Source organism: Lepisosteus oculatus, chromosome 24 (assembly GCF_040954835.1).
Source record: "Lepisosteus oculatus isolate fLepOcu1 chromosome 24, fLepOcu1.hap2, whole genome shotgun sequence".
In the NCBI taxonomy this organism is placed as follows: domain Eukaryota; kingdom Metazoa; phylum Chordata; class Actinopteri; order Semionotiformes; family Lepisosteidae; genus Lepisosteus; species Lepisosteus oculatus.
This window is the reverse complement of record NC_090719.1, coordinates 8,771,698-8,791,989: the sequence shown is the minus strand read 5'-3', so window position 1 is coordinate 8,791,989 and position 20,292 is coordinate 8,771,698. Positions and strand designations below refer to the sequence as shown.

Below are 20,292 nucleotides of genomic sequence, written 5' to 3'. Positions count from 1 at the left end.
CAGCATATTAGCTGTTGGTGAGCCAATTTAATTCGGATACTGGATTTAAGTCGATAGGATCATCCAGGGTCTGGAATTACTCATCGAGATCAATTTTGGAACTACCAGAAGTATGGAAAGGGACATTGGAGGTGAATGCTTAGGTTCAGTAGAATTTTTTAAAGCATTGACTCCACTCCACTCTCCCAGCATTTGTTCTCCTGTTTTATTTAATCTGCCCTGCCTTTCTCACACCCGAAGAAGGCTCCACAGCCAAAACGTTGTGTTTTCTTTCTTCTCTTTTCAGCATGGAATAAACCCCATTAAGTGTTTATGATCTGCATGTACCAGCAATTTTTATTTCTCCAGCACAGGTCTGCCCAGAGTTCCTCTAAAACGGAGAGTGGGAGAACTCGCTCTGCTCTGCGTTCTCTCAATGAATATGAAGCCAGAAATGATATCCAATTCCATCTGGATTATGGCATGCTCTTCCCTTTCGATTCCAATTGTTACTGTGGCTTCTTGTTAACAAATGCTGTTGCTTTGCTGGCACTTTTAATTGTCTAGCTGAGCCTGTCAGGAGCTGATGAGATCCTGAAACCCCAGCTGTCGCACTGATTCAGTGAGGGCTGGATTCAGACCAACTGCTCAAATATAAAGGCTTAGATCAGCAACCATCCTGAATGGATTCAGGATACTGTAGCCAGTGAGATAGCATAGTACCAAACAGTGGGCTGTTATGCTCATATTTAAATGCGTCAGCAGATTATTTTATCTGCAGATTTGTCAGTTTAATACATTATTAACCAAATGCTCATTTATTGTTAATTCGCTAGTATTTATCATTAGCATTGATTAATGATGCTCATTAGTAACCAAAGAGAATGTTAGATTCCAGTTTTAGACGTTTTGTCTTTGTATTTACAGTACAGTATATTTGCAGTGTGGGAATAGTACCTGCTGCCCTTCTGTAGTGCTCAGTAGGTGAAATGGTGAGTGAAATATTGTGAGCTGATACGCAATATGCTTGGGGAAATCGGTAACTAATGTACTCGTGTTAACGAGCAATTGTTTCATTATTTCATTCTGTCAATTAATGCAGACCCAAGATTCAAGCATCTTTAACAGAGGACATCTTTTAAATAGAACAAGGTTTTTTAATTTTTTTAAAGTTAAATCCAGATCAACACTTTGACCATAAACAGATTAAAGTCCAGTACTTATGCTACTGTTTTAATTTTCAAATGGCTTCTTCCCCTTATGCATTCAGTATTGTCAGATGCGTAACAAATAGAAAAAGCCCAATTGTTCTGAACAATTGGAATGTGTAATTGAGTTAAAAACAAATACTGCAAAAGTCTTTAAAACCATGAGGTTTTATGGTAATGATGACAGCCAAGCTAAATGCGGTCTGTACAAAACCACACTATCCACAGATACAAAAAGTTCCATCCATTTTCTAACCACTGCATCCAATTCAGAGTGGTAGGCGAGTCTGGGTTTATCCTAGCAAGCAATGATCATAAGGCAGGGTACACCCTGGATGGGACATCAGTCCATCACTGGGCACATACCGTATATACACACACACCAGGGCCAATTTTGCCAGAACAATTAGTCTACCAGAGTGTCTATGGACTGTGACTGTGGGAGGAAAATGGAGCACCTGGAGGAGACCACTGAGAACATGGAGCAAATAAGAATGATAAAAACTACTCTGGTTGCTGCAGTTGGCTTATAGATTTGTTCATTTTAGGAGGCACTGTATTGTTTTATTTCATTGTGAAAAAACGTTAAGTAATATAGGATACAAACTCGGTGCTGTGTGCACTGATTCGAAGGGAGAAGGTTTACCCAGTGGTGTTTGTTAGCGAGTGGAAAAAGAGGGGGTGAGTCATCGGACCTTGGATACTTTGGACCCGCAGTGCTCCTGGTTTATTTTCATCAAGTACTTTTTAAACCGAGAAATTTTTATTTTGACCTTCTGAGATTGTAGGCCCTCTTGTACTTACTGAATGTTTTGCCCCCGCAAGTCTTGTGTATCTGTTTAAATTGACATGGAAATCAAGTTCTGGTTCTTCAGTTCAAGCAGCCAACAGCTGCTTCAGTTGTCCAAGTGGAACATACACCATAACGCCCTATGGCACTCAAGCCCCAAGGCTCTGCATCATTGTTATAGAGGAAGGTTGTGGGCCTGATTGTCCTTGACTGGAAATTGACCATCTAAGCCGTTTCCCATGGACAGGGCAGTTTGCCTATAATAAGGACATTCTGTATCTTCTCAACCTCACAACAGCAGGGCTAAAATAAATAATACATGGAAAAAGCCTACTTTTAGGTGTACTATAACTACATCTGAACATAGTACTGCTTTTTATTACAGTTCAAGTCTTCACACTTTTCTCTTCTTTTATATTTTACAAACCTCAACAGGTTTGTAATATATCAAAAAAACCTCAAACCATTGTTCTGTAGTACTGTATGACCACTTGGCCTTTGAGTTACATTTCCTTAATAGGAACTATAACTAACATAATGCCTCAGTCCTACAATGTACGGATCTTAATTGTTCTTCAAAAGCTTAGCACAATAAAAATGGAATTCAGAATTTTAACGTTTTGTTGCTTAGTAACTACACCTTCGTAACGATACAAAATTAAAGTCACTTTGTGGATGTTTATTTTATAGAGCGTCAACTCTTTAGAGGTAAGAATATATCATTATCAAAATTATACTTATATTGCTGTGTATTTTTAGACCATGAGAAAAATTTCAAGCAATACAAGACCATATGGCCCATCAATCTGTTGTTTCACTAGTAATGTCATTTCATGACTCTGCCAGGGTACGGTCCAGTGTCACGCCCTGTACACCTAGAGGGCACTCTACTTCTGTCCTGTTCGTAGTTCCCTGTGATTATTCATGTTTCTTGTTGTGTAGCCCATTTATTTCCTGTGTCTGCTCTGCTCCTGTCTCAGCATTGAGGGTACGGATCTCCTGAGACCCGCCTAGCACCAGGTTGTCTCCTCCACGTCCTGAGGGCATAGGTTTCTTTACCAACATCGTCTGACCCCCCTGAGCCTGGGCTAACCCCTGTGTTGCCCCTTTTACCGCTAAGCATAGGGTCTCTACTGCTCTCCTTGTCATTCCACGGCTTGCCTTTCCTACATCCGTGATATCCAGTCTCCCGCAACTCTTTGTGCAAAGAAATGCTTTCTGTACTCAGTTTTAAAAGATCTTGCTCATAGTTTCTACTTGTGGCCTCTAGTTTGTGTATAGCTGGTTCAACAGAAGTTTATAGAGTTGACTTTATCAATGCCTTTCAGATTTTTAAATACATGAAGGTCCCATGGAAGTATTTTCTGTTGCAAATTAAACAGGTTTAGTTTGTTCTGCCTATCAGCGCAGAAGAGGTTCTCTGAACTGTTTCTAGAGCAGCTGGTGTTTTTTGTGCCTTAGTAGTCAAAATGTCACATGGTACTCTGAAGTCTTGCTTAAGTGGAAAGATTGCACCATATTTTTGTATAGTGTTTTACTTCATAAACTGATTTTGTGGTTTTATTGTCATATAATCCTATTTAACAAAGTATCTGGTCAACGTTTTCATATTTAGTGTAGATTTTTAATGACAAACCTTTGGAAAGACTTTCAAATCTATTTCAACAAAACTGCTTCTGTAGCCTCTAGTATTAGATTAAATGTATTATTAGAGTTTTGACCCACATCAAAGAAAATTCAGTTTTTCATGTGGGTCAAAAAAATAGGAAATGGTATTGTGTGTTTGCTGTGTTTCTCAAAATGTTAAGCATAAAGAATAAAAAAGACTTTGGACAAAAATGAATAAAAAAATAAAACACAGATTGTTTATCCTTGTAGAAAATCAAAATGAAACTGCAATTTGTGCACCATAAAAATTAAATCCCATTTTTTTCTTTATTTAAAAAACATTTCCACTTGTTAAGTTTGAAAACAAAAAAAATACACATTTTATGATTTTTAAATGAATTCTGACAACTTTTGCCTCTTTTAGAGGAGACACATTTTCTGGTTTGAAAAGCAAGGGAGGTTATTTTTTAATTACTGAAAGTAATGTACTGTAGTAAAAACAATCTTCCAAATATTCTTCGAAAATCATCCTCTTAAGAGAACACGAACAATACTAAACAAAAAAAAATGAACTAGGAATAAAAAGTATATTTCAAATTAATTTAGTACATTCTAATTTAATACTACATAGCTTTGTGTAGTAGACTCAGATTCAGTTTTGTTTGTAATTTAAGATAATCACTAAACTAATTCACATTGAGTTCTATATAAAGTCCAGACAGCACATTTTTATTTAATGCTTTATTTAACTCGCTGAAGTCAGCTGAGAATAAATTCTTATTTGTATTGTTGACCTGCAAATGCATTTATGCAGTGAACCATTTAATAGATCAGTTTTGTGAGGTTTTCTCGAGAGTAAAACAGCATCTCATCTGAGATTTAAACTCACCAGTGATTGTGACCAGAAATTCCTAAAAAAAGACCCGGCAGAGAATCACTGTTGAAGAGTGGAATTTAGCCAGTTTTGCAGCAGTTTTTTAATTGAAAGCTAAATCTTCTGATACTTTAACTCTCTCATGGACACTAGTTTCACAGTGTGAATCAAAATCAAATTGACTGACAACTGATTGTCTCAGAGGGTCTGTACTGTACCATCTTCTTCTCCATAGCTTGCAGTGATGAACCAACTCAGTTAGAATCTGGTTACTCCCAAATGGGAGAGAGGAAAAAAACTGCTGACTTTAAGTTTCATTAAAATGAAACTGCAACAGCTAATCAGATAAAATGTTTAGAAGCTACAAAACAATACATCACTGTGATGTCATTCATTTCTCTGACAAGGAATGCTCAGAGATTTCAATTCTGATGATCAGATAAACAGTAAAATCCCTGTTTAATCCTTTAATTCCTTCTCACACTCAGGTCTTGTAATGGGAAAGAAATCTGCCAACTCAGTCGTCCAGTACAGCATCGTCAATCCACCTCATGAAGAAAGGATTGCCTTGATCAACTGGAAAGCTCAGGATTTCAGGAACTTCAAAAGGATGGATTGATCTGGAAAAAAGTAATATTGTCTCACACCTTAGAGCTTTAGGAGATCCAGACATCATTGCATAAATTGAATGTATTCGGGAACTTGGTAGGTTTTCAGAATCTCACTTACAGACACTATATTTTAGACTCAGTGAGAACATGTGACAGGAAAGTATGGGAAATTTAAGGTACAAAGAAAACGGATCCTGTGGGCTGTCTGCTGCTCTAAGGGTGCCACAGTACATGGGAAAACAAAACTTACACACCCAGGATACACCTACAGTATAATGCACACAAGTCAAGGGTTAATGGGAAAAGCCAACAGGAATGGGTGTTATTCTGGGGTTTGACTTGGTATGGTAAATCATCTTCTGCAAACAGAAATCCTGTAAGACAATTCTTCCTCCAGTTTACATGGTGTTTTTAGGTGCTTTTGAGCATAAGAAAGTGACTGATGGCCTTCACAAAAGCTAAACACTGAGCTTCTCCTTTAGTAATAATAGGAATGTGCATGGTATGTTCAATGCTGCATCAGGACGTCCGTATCGCAGATTTTAAATGTATGTTTATCAACCCAAACAATTGTATTCAGTAGTTTATTAAGTGTAGATTACTGGTACTGTATTTATTCCATTGTACTTATTGATTGTGATATCTCATTTAAGCTTACTGAACATCCAATTAGCTCATTCGTTAAAAACACCGTAATTTACTCATTACAGCAGCGAAATGTTGAAATATACATCCGTGACTGTAATCCAATTTTTATATATTTCACAGCTTGAAAGAACTGAACAGTGTACTGCCAAGTCCATTGGATTCATAAAGCCCATTTGAGATTTGAAAACAACAAGACTATATAGTGTCACATTTATTTCCTAGCATCTAAGGGAATTTTTATATAATGCTTGTTAGGTCATACATGCTAATATTAAAATATCATTGGCTTGCTTTTTTGTTCAAAATAGTAATGTCATTTTTCACTACTGTAATTGATTTCAAGTGTAACTGGACAGAGTGGGACAACATCTATTCTATTTTTTGTACATTTAATACATTACCAACTATTCCACTGGTATAACTCACCTTACATATTCAGTGAGCTTTGGAATTTTGGACGTCCTTGTCCTTGCAAGCTAGAGAAAACAAAAAAGAAAAATTTACTTTCAAAATTTAGCTGTGATAAAACCTTTGCTTTAATAAAACACGACAATAAATAATACATATCCATCATATTAGTGTACAGATCTTTATATAATAATTTTTGCTGTAATGTGATTTGTTTCACTGTTTTCTGTTTAATTATCATAAAAAACACACACATTGTGAATAAGTAATACATTCAAACTAATTTTTATAGAGAAAATACCATCATTATTGTGAATCAGAACTCTCTACCTCCTTAGAACTTAGCTCCCATTGAATCAATGGTTTCTATAACGTGATTTTCTAAAATGCTGGATTTTACAGGAGTACAACTTGTTATAACAGAAATGGCTGCGTTCTCTCTGCATTTCTACAAATCAAGCATACTCCATCCATAACACGCCTTCATATTTCACAGTCTAATTTTCTTGCTTTTAAAATTAGTTAGAAAAAAGAATGTATCTTAGGGTTCTAATGATTATTTTAAAGCATACCACCAAAATTTCAGTTGTGTCTTCAATTTCACCTTTCCAGTAGTACCTACAAAGGAAAAATTAAGTTGTTCGTGAGATCACCTCAGATCAAAAGAGTCAGCTTCCATCTTCTCTGCTTTGTTGGGAATTCCTGACGGCCCAGGTTTTCATCACCCGGCAGGACCCTAACACTAGGGTAAACATGTTCACACACGCCTCGCAAGTTCAAAGGGCTAAAGATTTGATTGATTGCAGAGTTACCGTTTTGTCAGTTCTCAGAAAGTGAGCATGGCTGGGCTTGGTGAGAACTCAGATGGGAGACCTCCCTTAGATGGGAGGCGCCAGTATGTTGCACTCTTCTCTCTGCACCAGCATTTCCAAAAGGTATGGGGACACTGGCCACTCTGCTGTAGCAAGTAATGTCCTTTGTCTTAGATGTTACATCAAGGTTCTGACTTTTTGATCATTAAAGAACCCATTACACGGTTCATAAGAGTAGGGGCGTCCAGGATGAATTCCTCTATAGGCCTGCAAAGTCTAGTCTCACTAAATTGAAGTAATTTATCATTTTCCCAACTATTCTGCCCTGTAAAACCTGTTTCCCATTATCCCATATTATACTTTAATTGGGTGAGTCTTTAAACGACAGGAAATAATTCTTATTGTGGCAGTCATATGATCTCCTTGAATTCAAGAGGCTCCTGCACTAGTCTCACTGTAGTATTAAGGCTCTATAGCCGATTGCTAAACCTTATCACAGAACCAATGCTTCACTTACATGGAAGAGCTTTTTGGCAGAATGTTCACACAGGCAACAAGTCTCTTCTCCATGATCGCTCTAGGAGAGAAGAAGTCAAGTGAGCACTTGTCATCTGCACATGATTTCTTTGACATCGAAAAAAGGAATCATCCATCATACAGAATTATTATTTTTTCCATAGTTTTTACTGAAGACACAGGTATGAGTATCAAACGCATTTATCTGCTAGTATTTGTGAACATTCAACGTATCAGCTAAGTCCTAAATTATACTGTATGTTACATAAGCAAAACTCTTATAGGTAAGGACTTTTAGAAAACATTTATCCCACTTGTGTTGCTCAATACTGTATTACACTGCTGTTTGGGGAAAAAAACAATACGTCACTGGTATTTGTAACAACATGTTACAAAAAGAAAGTGTTATGGCAATGTTTTTGATGCATTTATTTTTCATAAGGACATAAAAGTTGAAATGAGAAGAGAACTATTGCTAGGAGCTTACCGATCTTGCTTCTTACAGGATCCAGTGTTATCTGTTTAAATGGTAAGGCTGAGCTGTTTGTTCCAAGAACTCAGTCCTCTGTTAATGCATTTCTGTTTTGATGTTTGGGTATCAGGTGTTAAAACTGGTATCAAGTGTCGTCTGTTCAACCCCAGAGGTATTGTTAGCCTTTAGCCCTTTAGACTACTAATTGACATTTTATCTAACTTTGGACTGATTCCCACGCATCAGCGTCCTTTGTGCAAACAGAGTCAACACAATTGACCTAATATGGTATATAATTTTAATATAATTGACTTCATTCATTAAATTATTCACTTTTTATTTCTTATCCGAAGCTCACAAAGTACTTTATTTACCTCATTAAACCGGTGACTCATCCCCAACTGACGCCATGCATTAGTAGGAGCATAGGATCAAGCAAATGTTGATTTGCATTTGTTTATTACTGAATACAATCACTTCGGTCTGCTTGGATCAGTGCTACAGATTTGAATATACAATATTATGCGCAACACAAACAAATAAGACCAAACAAACCACAACACAGGCTTTATTATATGTAGTCACTGCAGTGAGCAGGAAAAAAGCTCCAGTTCATAGTACTCTTTTGTGCAGTAGTCATGCAAAATAGAGATTCTGTGCACGCATATATCCATGCCTAAGTTTATGTGAACATAGATAAAAAAGAAAAGAGAGGGAACCATTCAACCTATCAAGCTCATTGTACTGTGGCTCTACTAACAACTTATTGACCCAAGCATGTCATCCACCCATTTCCGGAAATTTCTTCAGATCTCATTCACAGCCATGTCTGAAAAATAATCTTTCCTTATACAGTGTCTATCGTACTGTACCTGTGTATACGCACTAAACAGTATGCTATACTGGTTGTGGAAAATGTAAAAACAACAGCTTTTTCTCTTGATGAAATGTATTTTTAAAAATTTACTTACACTATAATGTCCTTTTAAAGCAGTGGCTCTTAACCTTTACCAAAGTCTTGAAATCATTGAAGTAGGTCAGTTCTTTAAACTTCAGATACGGTCATGCTTGAAAGTTTGTGAGCCCATCGCATAATTTGAATTGTTTTTTTTTTTTTTTAACCACAAACCATATATGTAATCAGAATTTGTCACTTCCTAATAAAATAAAGTATAATTATTCACCAATTGGAACTAAAACCTCGAACTAAAAAAACATCAGCAGAACTGAGGAAAAAAGAAGTGGATGCTCATCAATCTGGACAAGGTAATAAAGCCATTGCAACAAGATTCGGACTTCGTAAATCCACCGTTAGGCAAATAGTATACAAGTGGAGGGCATTTAAAACGGCAGCCCTGTCAGGAAGTGGACGCCCTCCAAACATTTCACCCAGGGCCACAAGGAGAATAATAAAAGAGGTATAAGGTAATTCTAAAATAACATCCAGAGATCTACAAGCCTCCCTGGGCACCTCTGGAGTAGTGGTGCATAGATCAACAATAAAAAGAGCCCTGGACACAAGTGCCATCTATGGAAGGGTCACCAGGAAGAAGCCTCTTCTGTCAAAAAAGAACAAAGCTTGAAGCTTGCCAGAGACCACCTGGACAAGCCTGAAGAGTCCTGGAAATCTGTTCTCTGGACAGATTAATCCAAAATTGAACTATTTGGGCACAACAAGAGGGCCCATGTTTGGCGAAGAGCCAACACGGCCTACTACCAGCAAAATCTTATCCCTGCTGTCAAGCATGATGGTGGGGGTGTCCTTGTATGGGGCTGTTTTTTTTGTACTCTGGCCCCGGGCATCTTGACATCATTGAGGGAATCATGATTTCTGAGAAATATCAAAGAATTCCTGAGAAGAATGTCGGGCCATCAGTTTGAAAACCCAAGCTGGGCACAAAATGGATGTTTCAACAAGACACGGATCCTAAACATTCAAGTCCACTAAAGAATGGCTTAGGAAGAAGAGGGTCTGTGTCCTGGAATGGCCAAGCCAAAGGCCTGACCTGAATCCTATTGAAATGCTGTGGCAGGACCTGAAGAGGACTGTTCATGCAAGACATCCTTCAAACCTCACAGAGCTGGCGGGGTTTTGTAAGGAGGAGTGGGAAAAGCAAGATGTCAGAGACTGATGATTGGTTATAGGAGGCGACTGTGTAGTTATAGCTGCTAAAGGAGGTGCCACAAGTTATTGACTGAAATAACTTTTCCTTTTCAAGTATTCATTTACTTTTGCACACAAGAATATCTGGTGATTTGTTAAATATCACAGTCTAATAATCTATTAGTTCAAATCCGTTTTTATGTGTGGGTAGTCTTTATTTTGGATATTCATTTTATATAGTTATTAAGAGTTCAGATTCATATAATATCTCAAAATTTCTAAACTAGTGACCACCTTAAAGGGTTCACAAACTTTAAAGCATGACTGTAAATAATAATAATAATAATAATAATAATAATAATAATTGCTTACACTTTGTTACGACCCCAAGTGTCTAGAGGAAAAGGGGTGTAACATTTAGGATAATTCTTTTGGAAGCAGGGGGGTTTTGGTGAGGGACTAGGAAGGGTGATAAGGGTAAGGAACTAGAGTGGTGCCAAAGGAAAGAAAATAACAAACAAAAATGGAGCTGGCTAGGACAGTGAGGGAAAGCTAATTTGACTACAAAAGAAACCCCGAAACACACGGTCTTATATAGCGCTTTTCTGGACACTCCACTCAAAGCCCTTTACAGCTAATGGGGGACTCCCCTCCACCACCACCAATGTGCAGCATCCACCTGGATGATGTGACGGCAGCCATAGTGCGCCAGAACGCTCACCACACATCATCTATCAGTGGGGAGGAGAACAGATTGATGTATCCAATTTATAGATGGAGATTATTAGGCCATGATTGGTAAAGGCCAATGGGAAATTTGGCCAGGACGCTGGGGTTACACCCCTACTCTTTTCGAGAAACGCCCTGGGATTTTAAATGACCACAGATCGTCAGGACCTCGGTTTTACATCTCATCTGAAGGACGGCACCTTTATGTAGTCTAGTGTCCCTGTCACTTTACTGGGGCATTAGGACCCACACAGACCGCAGGGTGAGCGCCCCCTGCTGGACCAACTAACACCTCTTCCAGCAGCAACCTTAGTGTTTTCCGAGGAGTCTCCCATCCAGCTACTGACCAGGCTCACGTCTGCTGGGCTCCAGTGGGTTGCCTGTTGTAAGTTGCAGGGTGATATGGCTGCTGGCTATATATCATAACTATAGAATGAAAGAGAGTTATGTATGTAATGTAAGTTTGCAGTACAATTAAGAATATACATATAATTACACACTTTTTTTAAACCTAAAACTCTAGATTTGATTAAACAGTGTATTTGTACTTAATTTGTTTCCATCTATAGTGCTGTCCTGCTTTGGGTGCTTTATTTGCCAGGCTCCCATGCAATCTTGAATTAGACGAAGCAGTTAGAAAATGGACGGATAATTCAGGAAAGCCTGAGCACTCAGCTATTTCTAAACGTAAAAGTCGCACACAAGAGTGTTACCTCATAGTACCGACCTATTCTGAAAATAACACAGTAATACTGCGTACATGTGTTTGGCCACCTGGAGGGCAAAGCTGCAAAACGCAAGTTGAGCAAGAGAGCGTTAGGTGGAGGTAACTTTTAAAATCTTTTTCTGGGCTCTCCATTGAATATGTGTGTTTATCAGTTAATTAAATGGTGTACTGGCTGCTCAAGAACAATGTGAGTTTCCCGTCTTTAACTATTACTTCTCTTAGCTTCATTTAGTTTCTGCTCTATTCAGGAACTATTTAGTTGACAACATGTATCCACCATTAATAACTCATGATCTTATCCTGCTCAATGAAATGTACAGACTGTGCAACTCACATAGAGCAATGCCCACACAAACAATGACAGCTCCCTAAAACCTTTAAATTCAGCAGATTTAATTTTAAATCTGCTCTTGGAGGAGGCATATTACCACCTGGTACTGTTAAGCCTCTCATTCAGCCATGTCAGTGAGTTCTACTGGGCTATCAATAAAGGGCTTATCATTTTATTTTGTGTTGAACTTTGACAACCCTCTCTGTGGCTCTGCAAGCTTAAGTTTTCAGATCAGCCGGGCCTCAGTCACAACCCATTCTCATACGACAAGGTGCATGTTAATCACAGGCTAAGATGAGCGTTATCTCACAAGAAACCTGCTGTTTGGGAAAAAAAAATGGGCAGCTAGGATCCACTGTATGCAGGCATCACAATTTAAAATCACTAAACAAAGAAAAGCAATGCCCAGGAACAAATAGAGTTTTGGGAATGTTTATTTTGAGTTTAAGCATGGGAAGATCTGGTCTATCCAGCGTATCGGATTCATAGGTGTGGAAATTAAGGGATGATTACGAGTACAATCACTATAGCTGAGATGAAAGAGAACTTTGCTGCTATCATCCCCTCCAAACTTTCCTACAAAACTCCATTTCTTTTTCAAAACTGTCAATTGACAGCAGAGGTGGGTGAGAAAAAACCTGCTATCATTCGCTGTTCCAGTGCTACCGAGCCCATTCCAGTTAGAAAGCTCTGTGAATCCGATGAGGCTGTACACTGATTTGGCAGTCACTACCCCTGCCTCATCCCTACAGCGTCCTAGATTTGATTTGTGCCAGTGGTACCATTCTCTGTAACAAGTCCATTTTCGCTTGGTGCTCATATTCTTTCTTGTCTCGGAGACCAGCTGTTTAAGATTGAATGGCAATTCCAAATTTTCCTGACTGAATATGGTCGGATATGCACATGTGAAAATAAAGTGAATGCAATCACATTAAAAAAAAGTCCAGTCCTATCCTGAAGGTCCTGTTTATACTCAATCAGCCCAAGCATTATCTTCCTGTCATTCACCACATATCACACACAGCAGTTCAGCAGCACTTCAAATCTGTAATCTGAACTGAGCTTTTGCTGACATTTTATCAGAGTACAACTCAACCAACTAGCCTGTTTCTAGTTGCAAAAAGATTCAACTTCAAAATAAAGTAGAATTTGAAATAAAAATAGAAAAGAGACTATTTCCTTACTTATGAATGTTGGATAACCCTGACAAAGAATATTTAAATACATTCAATGCATTATTATGAGTAACTTTCTGATTGCAGAGCCTTTTCTAATCTCATTTTCTGATGCCTTAAACAGGACTAAGTACTTAAACTGCCCAATTAAGTTTATGGAGAGCGCTGGCTCTGTGGCTAAGGTTCAAATCCCGCGGCCAGCAAAGGAATCCTACTCCGTTGGGCCCCTGAGCAAGGCCCTTAACCCCAACTGCTCCAGGGGCGCCGTATAAATGGCTGACCCTGCGCTCTGACCCCAAGCTCCTCTCCCAGTCTGTGTCTCTCATGGAGAGCAAGTTGGGGTATGCCAAAATACAAATTGTGGTGATGTGTGGTGAGCGTTCTGGCGCACTATGGCTGCCGTCGCATCATCCAGGTGGATGCTGCACATTGGAGGTGGTGGAGGGGAGACCCCATTACCTGTAAAGCGCTTTGAGTGGAGTGTCCAGAAAAGCGCTATATAAGTGTAAGCAATTATTATTAATTATTATTTTTATTATAAATTCCTAATGCGAGAAATTGTATATGGCTAATAAAGTAAGCTTATTTTATCTTATCTCTTATGACGTAGTTTCGAAAGTGCATTTTCGTGCAATTACTGCACATTTGCTGGTATATGGTGTTTGTATTGGATATTCAAGAGGAAAGTGCTTTCCAATCTCACCCACTTCTGCTTGTATATCAATCTCACACCCAGCACTTCCCTTTGCAAATCTCCACCGCAACTCCCACCACTCCATTTACACTCTTGAAGCAGCTCCCTAGCTCAGTCCTGGCAATAGTGAGGGGGGCTTTGGCAGTCTTTCCTCACTGTCAAGCTGCCATTCTCCCAGCTAAGTGAGTCTAGCCAAATAAGCCTCACATATGTTGTTCCTCTATCACATTCATTAGGACCTAACCCAACTACTGAAGAAGTTGTAGTCAGATGTAATGAAGATAAGGAACAGGTAACGGGATTATTCCATGCTGAAAATTAAGGAAACACAACATTTCGGCTGTGGAGCCATCTGAAGATAATAGTAATCTCTAAGTGTTGCTAAAGGTACTGTAGTTGACCCTTCCCAGCCATGTGGAAAATTACAAGGTTGATAAGGAAATGACAGTGCAGACCACCATTATACTAACATTGCTTCAGTCTGTTCTGTGATATTTTGCCATAATCTCTGGAATTAACTTGAATTACAAAGTGCTCCCACAAATTATGAGGGAAAAAAAACCTGATACTCCCGGTCAATTGTATGCAAGGCCATAAGTTTAGTTTTCAGTTTAAACAAGGATTAAAGGATTTATTTAACAAGGATTTATTATTGTTAAGTATTCTTGCTGCATGACGAACAAGTTTTCTTGGCAGCCAATTTAAAAGGATGAATAGCAGAGTTTCTGAAATGACCTTTTCTTTCAGTGAAAAAGGAATTTAGCAGCCTGGCTCTTCCAGGGCCTCATTAGTTGTGCTGTATGACACTGAAATCTCTGCTATGAATTGCAGAGGCGCATCTGGGATGCTGGTATAATGATTCAGTCTGTTTAGGGTAGTACAGCTGCTCTTTTCTGTGGTAGAGTCTTCACTATTCCTTATTTTCTCTGCTTTAAACTGAATTGGTAGTTCAACATATTGAACTGCAAGATTATTTCTTCATAAAAAACTCAGAAAACAATGCTTTTCTTGTGCTTATTAAGTAAGAGCGCTATATTAAGGCCTGCTATGATCTGGCATTTATACGTTTTGCTATGTGTGATTCTCGGATTGAGTGAATACTGCCCAGATAAAAAAATAAATAAATTTCAGTTCCTACAGATATATGCAAATATGTCCCTAAAGCATCTTAGAGGTTTCAGAAAAGCAGAACAGGTGCAAGAAAGCACATTTAATAGTAAATTATTCAATTGAAAGTAGTGGTTGGGAAAACTGTGTCTTATACTGTAGTTATTCTGATTTTACATGCATTTTGCTTCCAACCATATACAAGCAAGAAAAATTGTTGAATCACATTTAAAATGCTTTCTTAACAAATTAACCACTTGTAACAGGGCTGTTACAGGCAAAACATTTAATACTTAAAAAGATGGCAAACAGGCTTTTGATATTGCCGATAGAAAAACAAGTAACTGAAACTACTTGTCTTACTCTTCTATCTGTAAAATTAAAAAAGCTGCAGCAAGGCAAGAGTATAGTAAGATATTCATAAGAGAATGAATTTGTTAATAGTTTCACTTCCTCCTACATTTTTTTAAATACAGATTCAGTGTTACATAGGCCAAACATTTTCCAGAGTCTCACACTAAAGCTCTGTCTCTCTCCAGCCCTTGTGGTTTGCTCTTAAAGTCACTGGGTAACAGAAAATGAATAGGCTTGGTAAAATGCCAAGTTTAGGGTTTGCTCTGTTTGATAACTACACTGTAAAAACGAATAAACATCGTATACATAGCAGATTAACCTTGGACAGCTAACCCAGTCTCAGCACCCCTCAAAAATCAAACCCAAAACTATTTCCCTGAACCGAAATGCAGTTACTCTTTAGAAACATTACAGCAACCTACAGTAAACAGCATGGGTCTTGGCAGATATGCTTTCAATTCATTATTGTTGCAATGTGTATCAGGACCAGCCCCTGGAGGAAATTCTAATATCAGATGAAGATTTGATGTTTAAATACACTTGAGGGACAATTGAGTGAATTTTATTTTGAGGGAAACAGGAAAACAAGGGCAGGTCACAGTGTAGAAAATGTTCACGCCCTTGGAACTTGTGCGTAGACACAGCTTTGCAAATTCTGCTTATCCACATGAAGAGAGTTTATTTAGCAATTTTCCTGTGGCCTCATTTCTCATTTTCCACAGTTGGTACACTAAATTGTGAAAAAGTCTAAGAAGAGTACAGTGCAGTATATGTGTAGCAATAGCTGTCACACTTAGCACCTAAACTGCTGTCTCACACACAGCATAGTCAATTAAGCCTGCTTCGCAAAAGCACATTTGGCTTGCTAATTAATCATATTAAATATGAATAGTCATTCATATGTGTTTCATAGTAAATGTAAATAGTAATTTTGCAGTATATCAAGGAATGTCTCCCAACTTTATTTGCAGTGCTTGCTTTGCCATGATTTCTCAGTGGGTCATAGTTTATCCTGTTCCACGGTTTCAGGGTTTCCTGGGAACTGTGTGTAAGAGTCACGTTCACAAGCTCCTATGAAAATATTGTATGAAAATATTGTAAATATCTGAAAATATGTAAATATTGTATCACAGCAGGTCAGCCAATCTCCATTATTGATTACAGCTGCAGCATATCACAGCAACAACGCCTCTTAGGGCTTCTTCACACGGTCTGAATTTTGGCAAGATTAACTAACACCTATTCTGGAGTCACATGGTCCCCTGGCCCTGTGTCAGCAGCAGATTGACATATTTAATGTGAACATATTGTGCTTTGCCTCATGGCTGCAATGCAGACAGAGTTTCTTAACCAAAAGAAAGGGAATCATTTTTAGTAAACAAATGTAAAGCAAATGGGAACAGCTTGAGTGGTTGAAAAATCTCTCATAAAACATGCACATTTTTCGTCATCTGTGTTAATCAGGCAGTGTTCAAAATGCTCAAAAATAGCACATTATGACACCACTGCATGTTAAACAGCTGGTAATAGAGACTTAATGATGTGGGAGATGTGAATGCTTTTAAAATCTCATGGAACAATTACTGGCACAGGCTGAGCCTGGAAAGGAAACCAAATTTGTTGTTATCTATTCGCAGACGTCAAAAACATCCAATGTTTCAGTTTCTCTTCAATGTGGGAGTCTCCGAATGCATTGTAATGGGCTGTCCCTTCAGTGCCATGCCTGACCTGACCTCTGTTTGACACACGATCCACTGAAGTTACATCAAAATGAAATCTAACAAATACTCAACTTACACAATCACTGAAAGGCTTAGCATGTCCCCATAAAATATAAAACATTCCATTTAAATTAAAAAAAACGAAAACTTATTCAGAAATGGTCACACCTTATTTAGTTTTGTCCTGGTTTTGTGTTATCCATAAGGAGTTTACATTACAGTAGATTAAATAATGTACCTGGCAATGTCCTTAGCAACCTGTTCATTGGGGCAGTTGATCAAGGCCATAGAATGGTATCCTGAAACATAGCTTCCGGTAATTGCAGAATGTAACTGCAGACTCAGGCTCTTTAAGACTGGGAAGACCAGTAGGGAAACCAGCATTGCCTGAGAAAACAAACAAAAGAATATCACTATACTTTCATCAGCTGTGGTATATCACTGTTCATATGTTCCACAGTACTGAATTAGTAAAGAAAAATGAAGTCTTTGCATCTCAGCCCTAGAAGCACTTGATTAGCATGTTCTGCTGATGTTCAACCTCAGTCCCATGCGATTTCCCTGGTTTGGGCATGCCTTGAATCACTCTTTCCATTGAGTGTTTGTAAAGGCTCTTCCATTTTGGTCAAAGAACCTTGGTCTTTCAAACCGAACAAACACCTTGGTTAGATTCAGATAATCGATACACCACTGTCAATGAGAGGACCACATTTAGCAAAATAGTTCTGTCTTTATGACAATTTTAGTGTTCTTCATAAACATGTTTTTAATAAATGCAGGACTTTGGACAGATGGCATAAGAAAGATTTTGCATTGCGTCTTTGGATATGCCAGCAGCCATATCAGCCTGCAACTCACACCTGGTAACCCACTGAAGCTCACCAGGTGTGAGCCTAGTCAGTACCTGGATGGGAGGCCTCCTGGGAAAAGCTAAGTTTGTTGCTGTAAGAGGTGCTCACCCTGCGGTCTGTGTGGGTCCTACAGTCCCAGTATAGTGATGGGAACACTATACTATAAAAAGGCGCTGTCCTTCAGATGAGATGTAAAACTGAGGTCCTGACTTTCAGGGCGTTTCTAGAAAATAGTAGGGGTGTTACTCTGGCATCTTGGCAAAATTTCCCATTGGCCTTTACCAATCATGGCCTCCTAATAATCCCCATCTCTGAACTGGCTTGATTGCACTGTTCTCCTCCCCACTGATAGTTGGTGTGGGGTGAGAGTACTGGTGCACTATGGCTGCTGTCCTATCATCCAGGTGGGGCTGCACATTGGTGGTGGTGGAGGGGAGTCCCCATTACCTGTAAAGCGCTTTGAGTGGAGTGTCCAGAAAAGTGCTAAATAAGTGTAAGCAATTATTATTAATTATTATTTTTATTATAAATTCCTAATGAAGACATAAGACATAATTATTACTAACACAGTTTCGATTGAAGTACCCACTTAGCAAAGCACAACAATTCTTGCTGTTGCTCTTGCTCTGCAAATCATTAATGACACCAACTAGCTCACTGTGAGGCTGACACTTACTAATTTTTGACTAAGTGTGATTCAAAGTTCAGCTCAAAACCATATTGAGACCCAAGCAGAGGATAAAAGAATGTTACCAAAGTGATGCATGATGCATTAGAGAAGGTACTGTATTTACACCCCAGCATTCAAAATTCCTCTGCCACATTTACTGCAAACAGGCAATGAAACCTTAGGCTGGGAAAGGTCTCTTACTAGGATACATATTTCCGGGCTGTGGAAGACAGGTTACACATAATGAGGCTTAATTAAAAACTCCAACCACCATGAAAGTCAAAGGTGGCTGTGCAAAAAGAGAGGAAAAAACAAACACCTCCAGGAATTCTGTTACACAAATAATCCAGTTTATATCTCTTGTGTTTAACTGTTCTCTAGCCACCTTTAATGACATTTTCAAAATCAACAATATTTAATAATCTATTAAAATAAACAGTAATTGTAAAGTGTTAGAACTATGATATGTTATTGTTAATTTGGCAAAACATTTTTATTATGTTGCCACAGTGGTTTTCTCTATAGTGTATCCGGGAAAGCGCTTCAAGGCAGATGTTAGGCTGTAACACATGACACGAACTCTAAACCAAGACTAAATGTCCTGCCTTGAAAGTTCAGTAAGGTGATTTCGTAGGCTCAATACAACAAAACGTAGGCTAAGAGCTGTTGCAAACAGTCAACGTACTGTATGTAAAATTATGGTTTCTGTATATCAGGGCAGCAACAATGCCCCGTTGAGATGATCTACATGCCCGCTATTTCAGGGATTAGTTATCTGCAATATTGTCACGTCTTCCAAATGCGGTTAATAGCAGCAAAATATAACGAAAAAAATCAGGATGAATAATCCTCTCGTTAGTATTACCCGTTTTTAATCAGATATGGGGCTAAACCATCTGGGACTTTTGTTCATTATTCATAAAGCTTGTATGTTATGAAATTCATAACCTAAATGGCAGACTAAGGTAATGTGGCTGTGTGGCAAGGGAAACTCGTTTTATTAAGCGCTTCTAATCAGCAAATTACAATCTGCAGAGAAAGACTAAATAATTTAATTGTACAAATGACTTTTAATTAGACCACGGTGAGGTAAATCATTGTTCAGGAAATTTTAGAACGTGAAAAAACCCCGTCAGAGACATACTCACGTCCAAAGTTCATGAAAATGCAATACTGTTCTCAGGTAGGTAAATAACTCGTTTTAGCGCAGGGGGAAAAGTGTTCTGTTGCATATTTAAGTATTATTCATCGTTCTAGCTCTCCTTTATGAGAGCTATTTTTGACTACTGCAGCTCAAAAAAGAAAAAGAAAAACTTTTTTTAAGGTGTAGTTATTATTGGTTCACACTTGATTTGCAAAGAATATCGTATACTGATAAGAAATACACAATCTTACCAGGGAAAACATTACAAATCCCGAACGGTAGAAGGGCTGAGAGATATATTCTCTGTGGAGTCGCTGAAAGAACCAATCCATTTTGCATTTAGGAATGAGTATCATCGCACACCTCTCCGTAGGAAGTTGAGCTCCTGACTGAAGCCTTTGAAGAAGTCACGGAAGTGCTACGAGCTGTTGATGCTGTCCCAACCTGTGCACGATATTGACTATAAAACGTTTCCGCCAGCAAATGTTTTGCTTCACAGATTATTATTCCACTTCGACCAATCCGTCAAGTGTTCGCGGCGTGTTGTTCCTGGATGTTCAGATCTGGTTTCACTAACTGAGCCGGAAGAGTGCCACAAGAGTGTCTGGAATGGAGAGGTTGTAGTGTGGAAAGGTGGAGTACTGTATATTTGATGAATCCATTGTATAACAGCCTGTTACGTCTGATGACATGTGGCATAAACCGCACCTGGGCCCCGTGGGGGCATTAAAATACCAGAATGGCTTCTGCAAAGGCTGC

The 20,292-nt window shown here is 38.6% G+C and overlaps 1 protein-coding gene and 1 long non-coding RNA gene across 5 annotated transcripts in view; one reads left to right on the top strand and one right to left on the bottom strand.

Moving 5' to 3' along the window:
* The window catches only part of LOC107079859 (uncharacterized), a 23,336-nt gene extending 17,313 nt beyond the window's left edge, over window positions 1-6,023 (top strand). For all 4 annotated transcript variants that reach the window (XR_001480767.2, XR_011183502.1, XR_001480765.2 and 1 more), the window contains one exon: window positions 4,948-6,023. This is a non-coding gene — a long non-coding RNA (uncharacterized lncRNA). The remainder of the gene's footprint in view (window positions 1-4,947) is intronic.
* Window positions 3,889-20,292, bottom strand: LOC102694839 (protein CutA homolog). The gene is made up of 6 exons (XM_006640671.3): window positions 19,785-20,292; window positions 17,107-17,255; window positions 7,456-7,515; window positions 6,699-6,744; window positions 6,145-6,194; window positions 3,889-5,079 (listed from the first exon to the last, which is right to left on the bottom strand). Exons 1-6 carry the CDS (start codon window positions 19,887-19,889, stop codon window positions 4,977-4,979), a joined length of 513 nt encoding a protein of 170 aa, XP_006640734.2. The 5' UTR covers window positions 19,890-20,292; the 3' UTR covers window positions 3,889-4,976.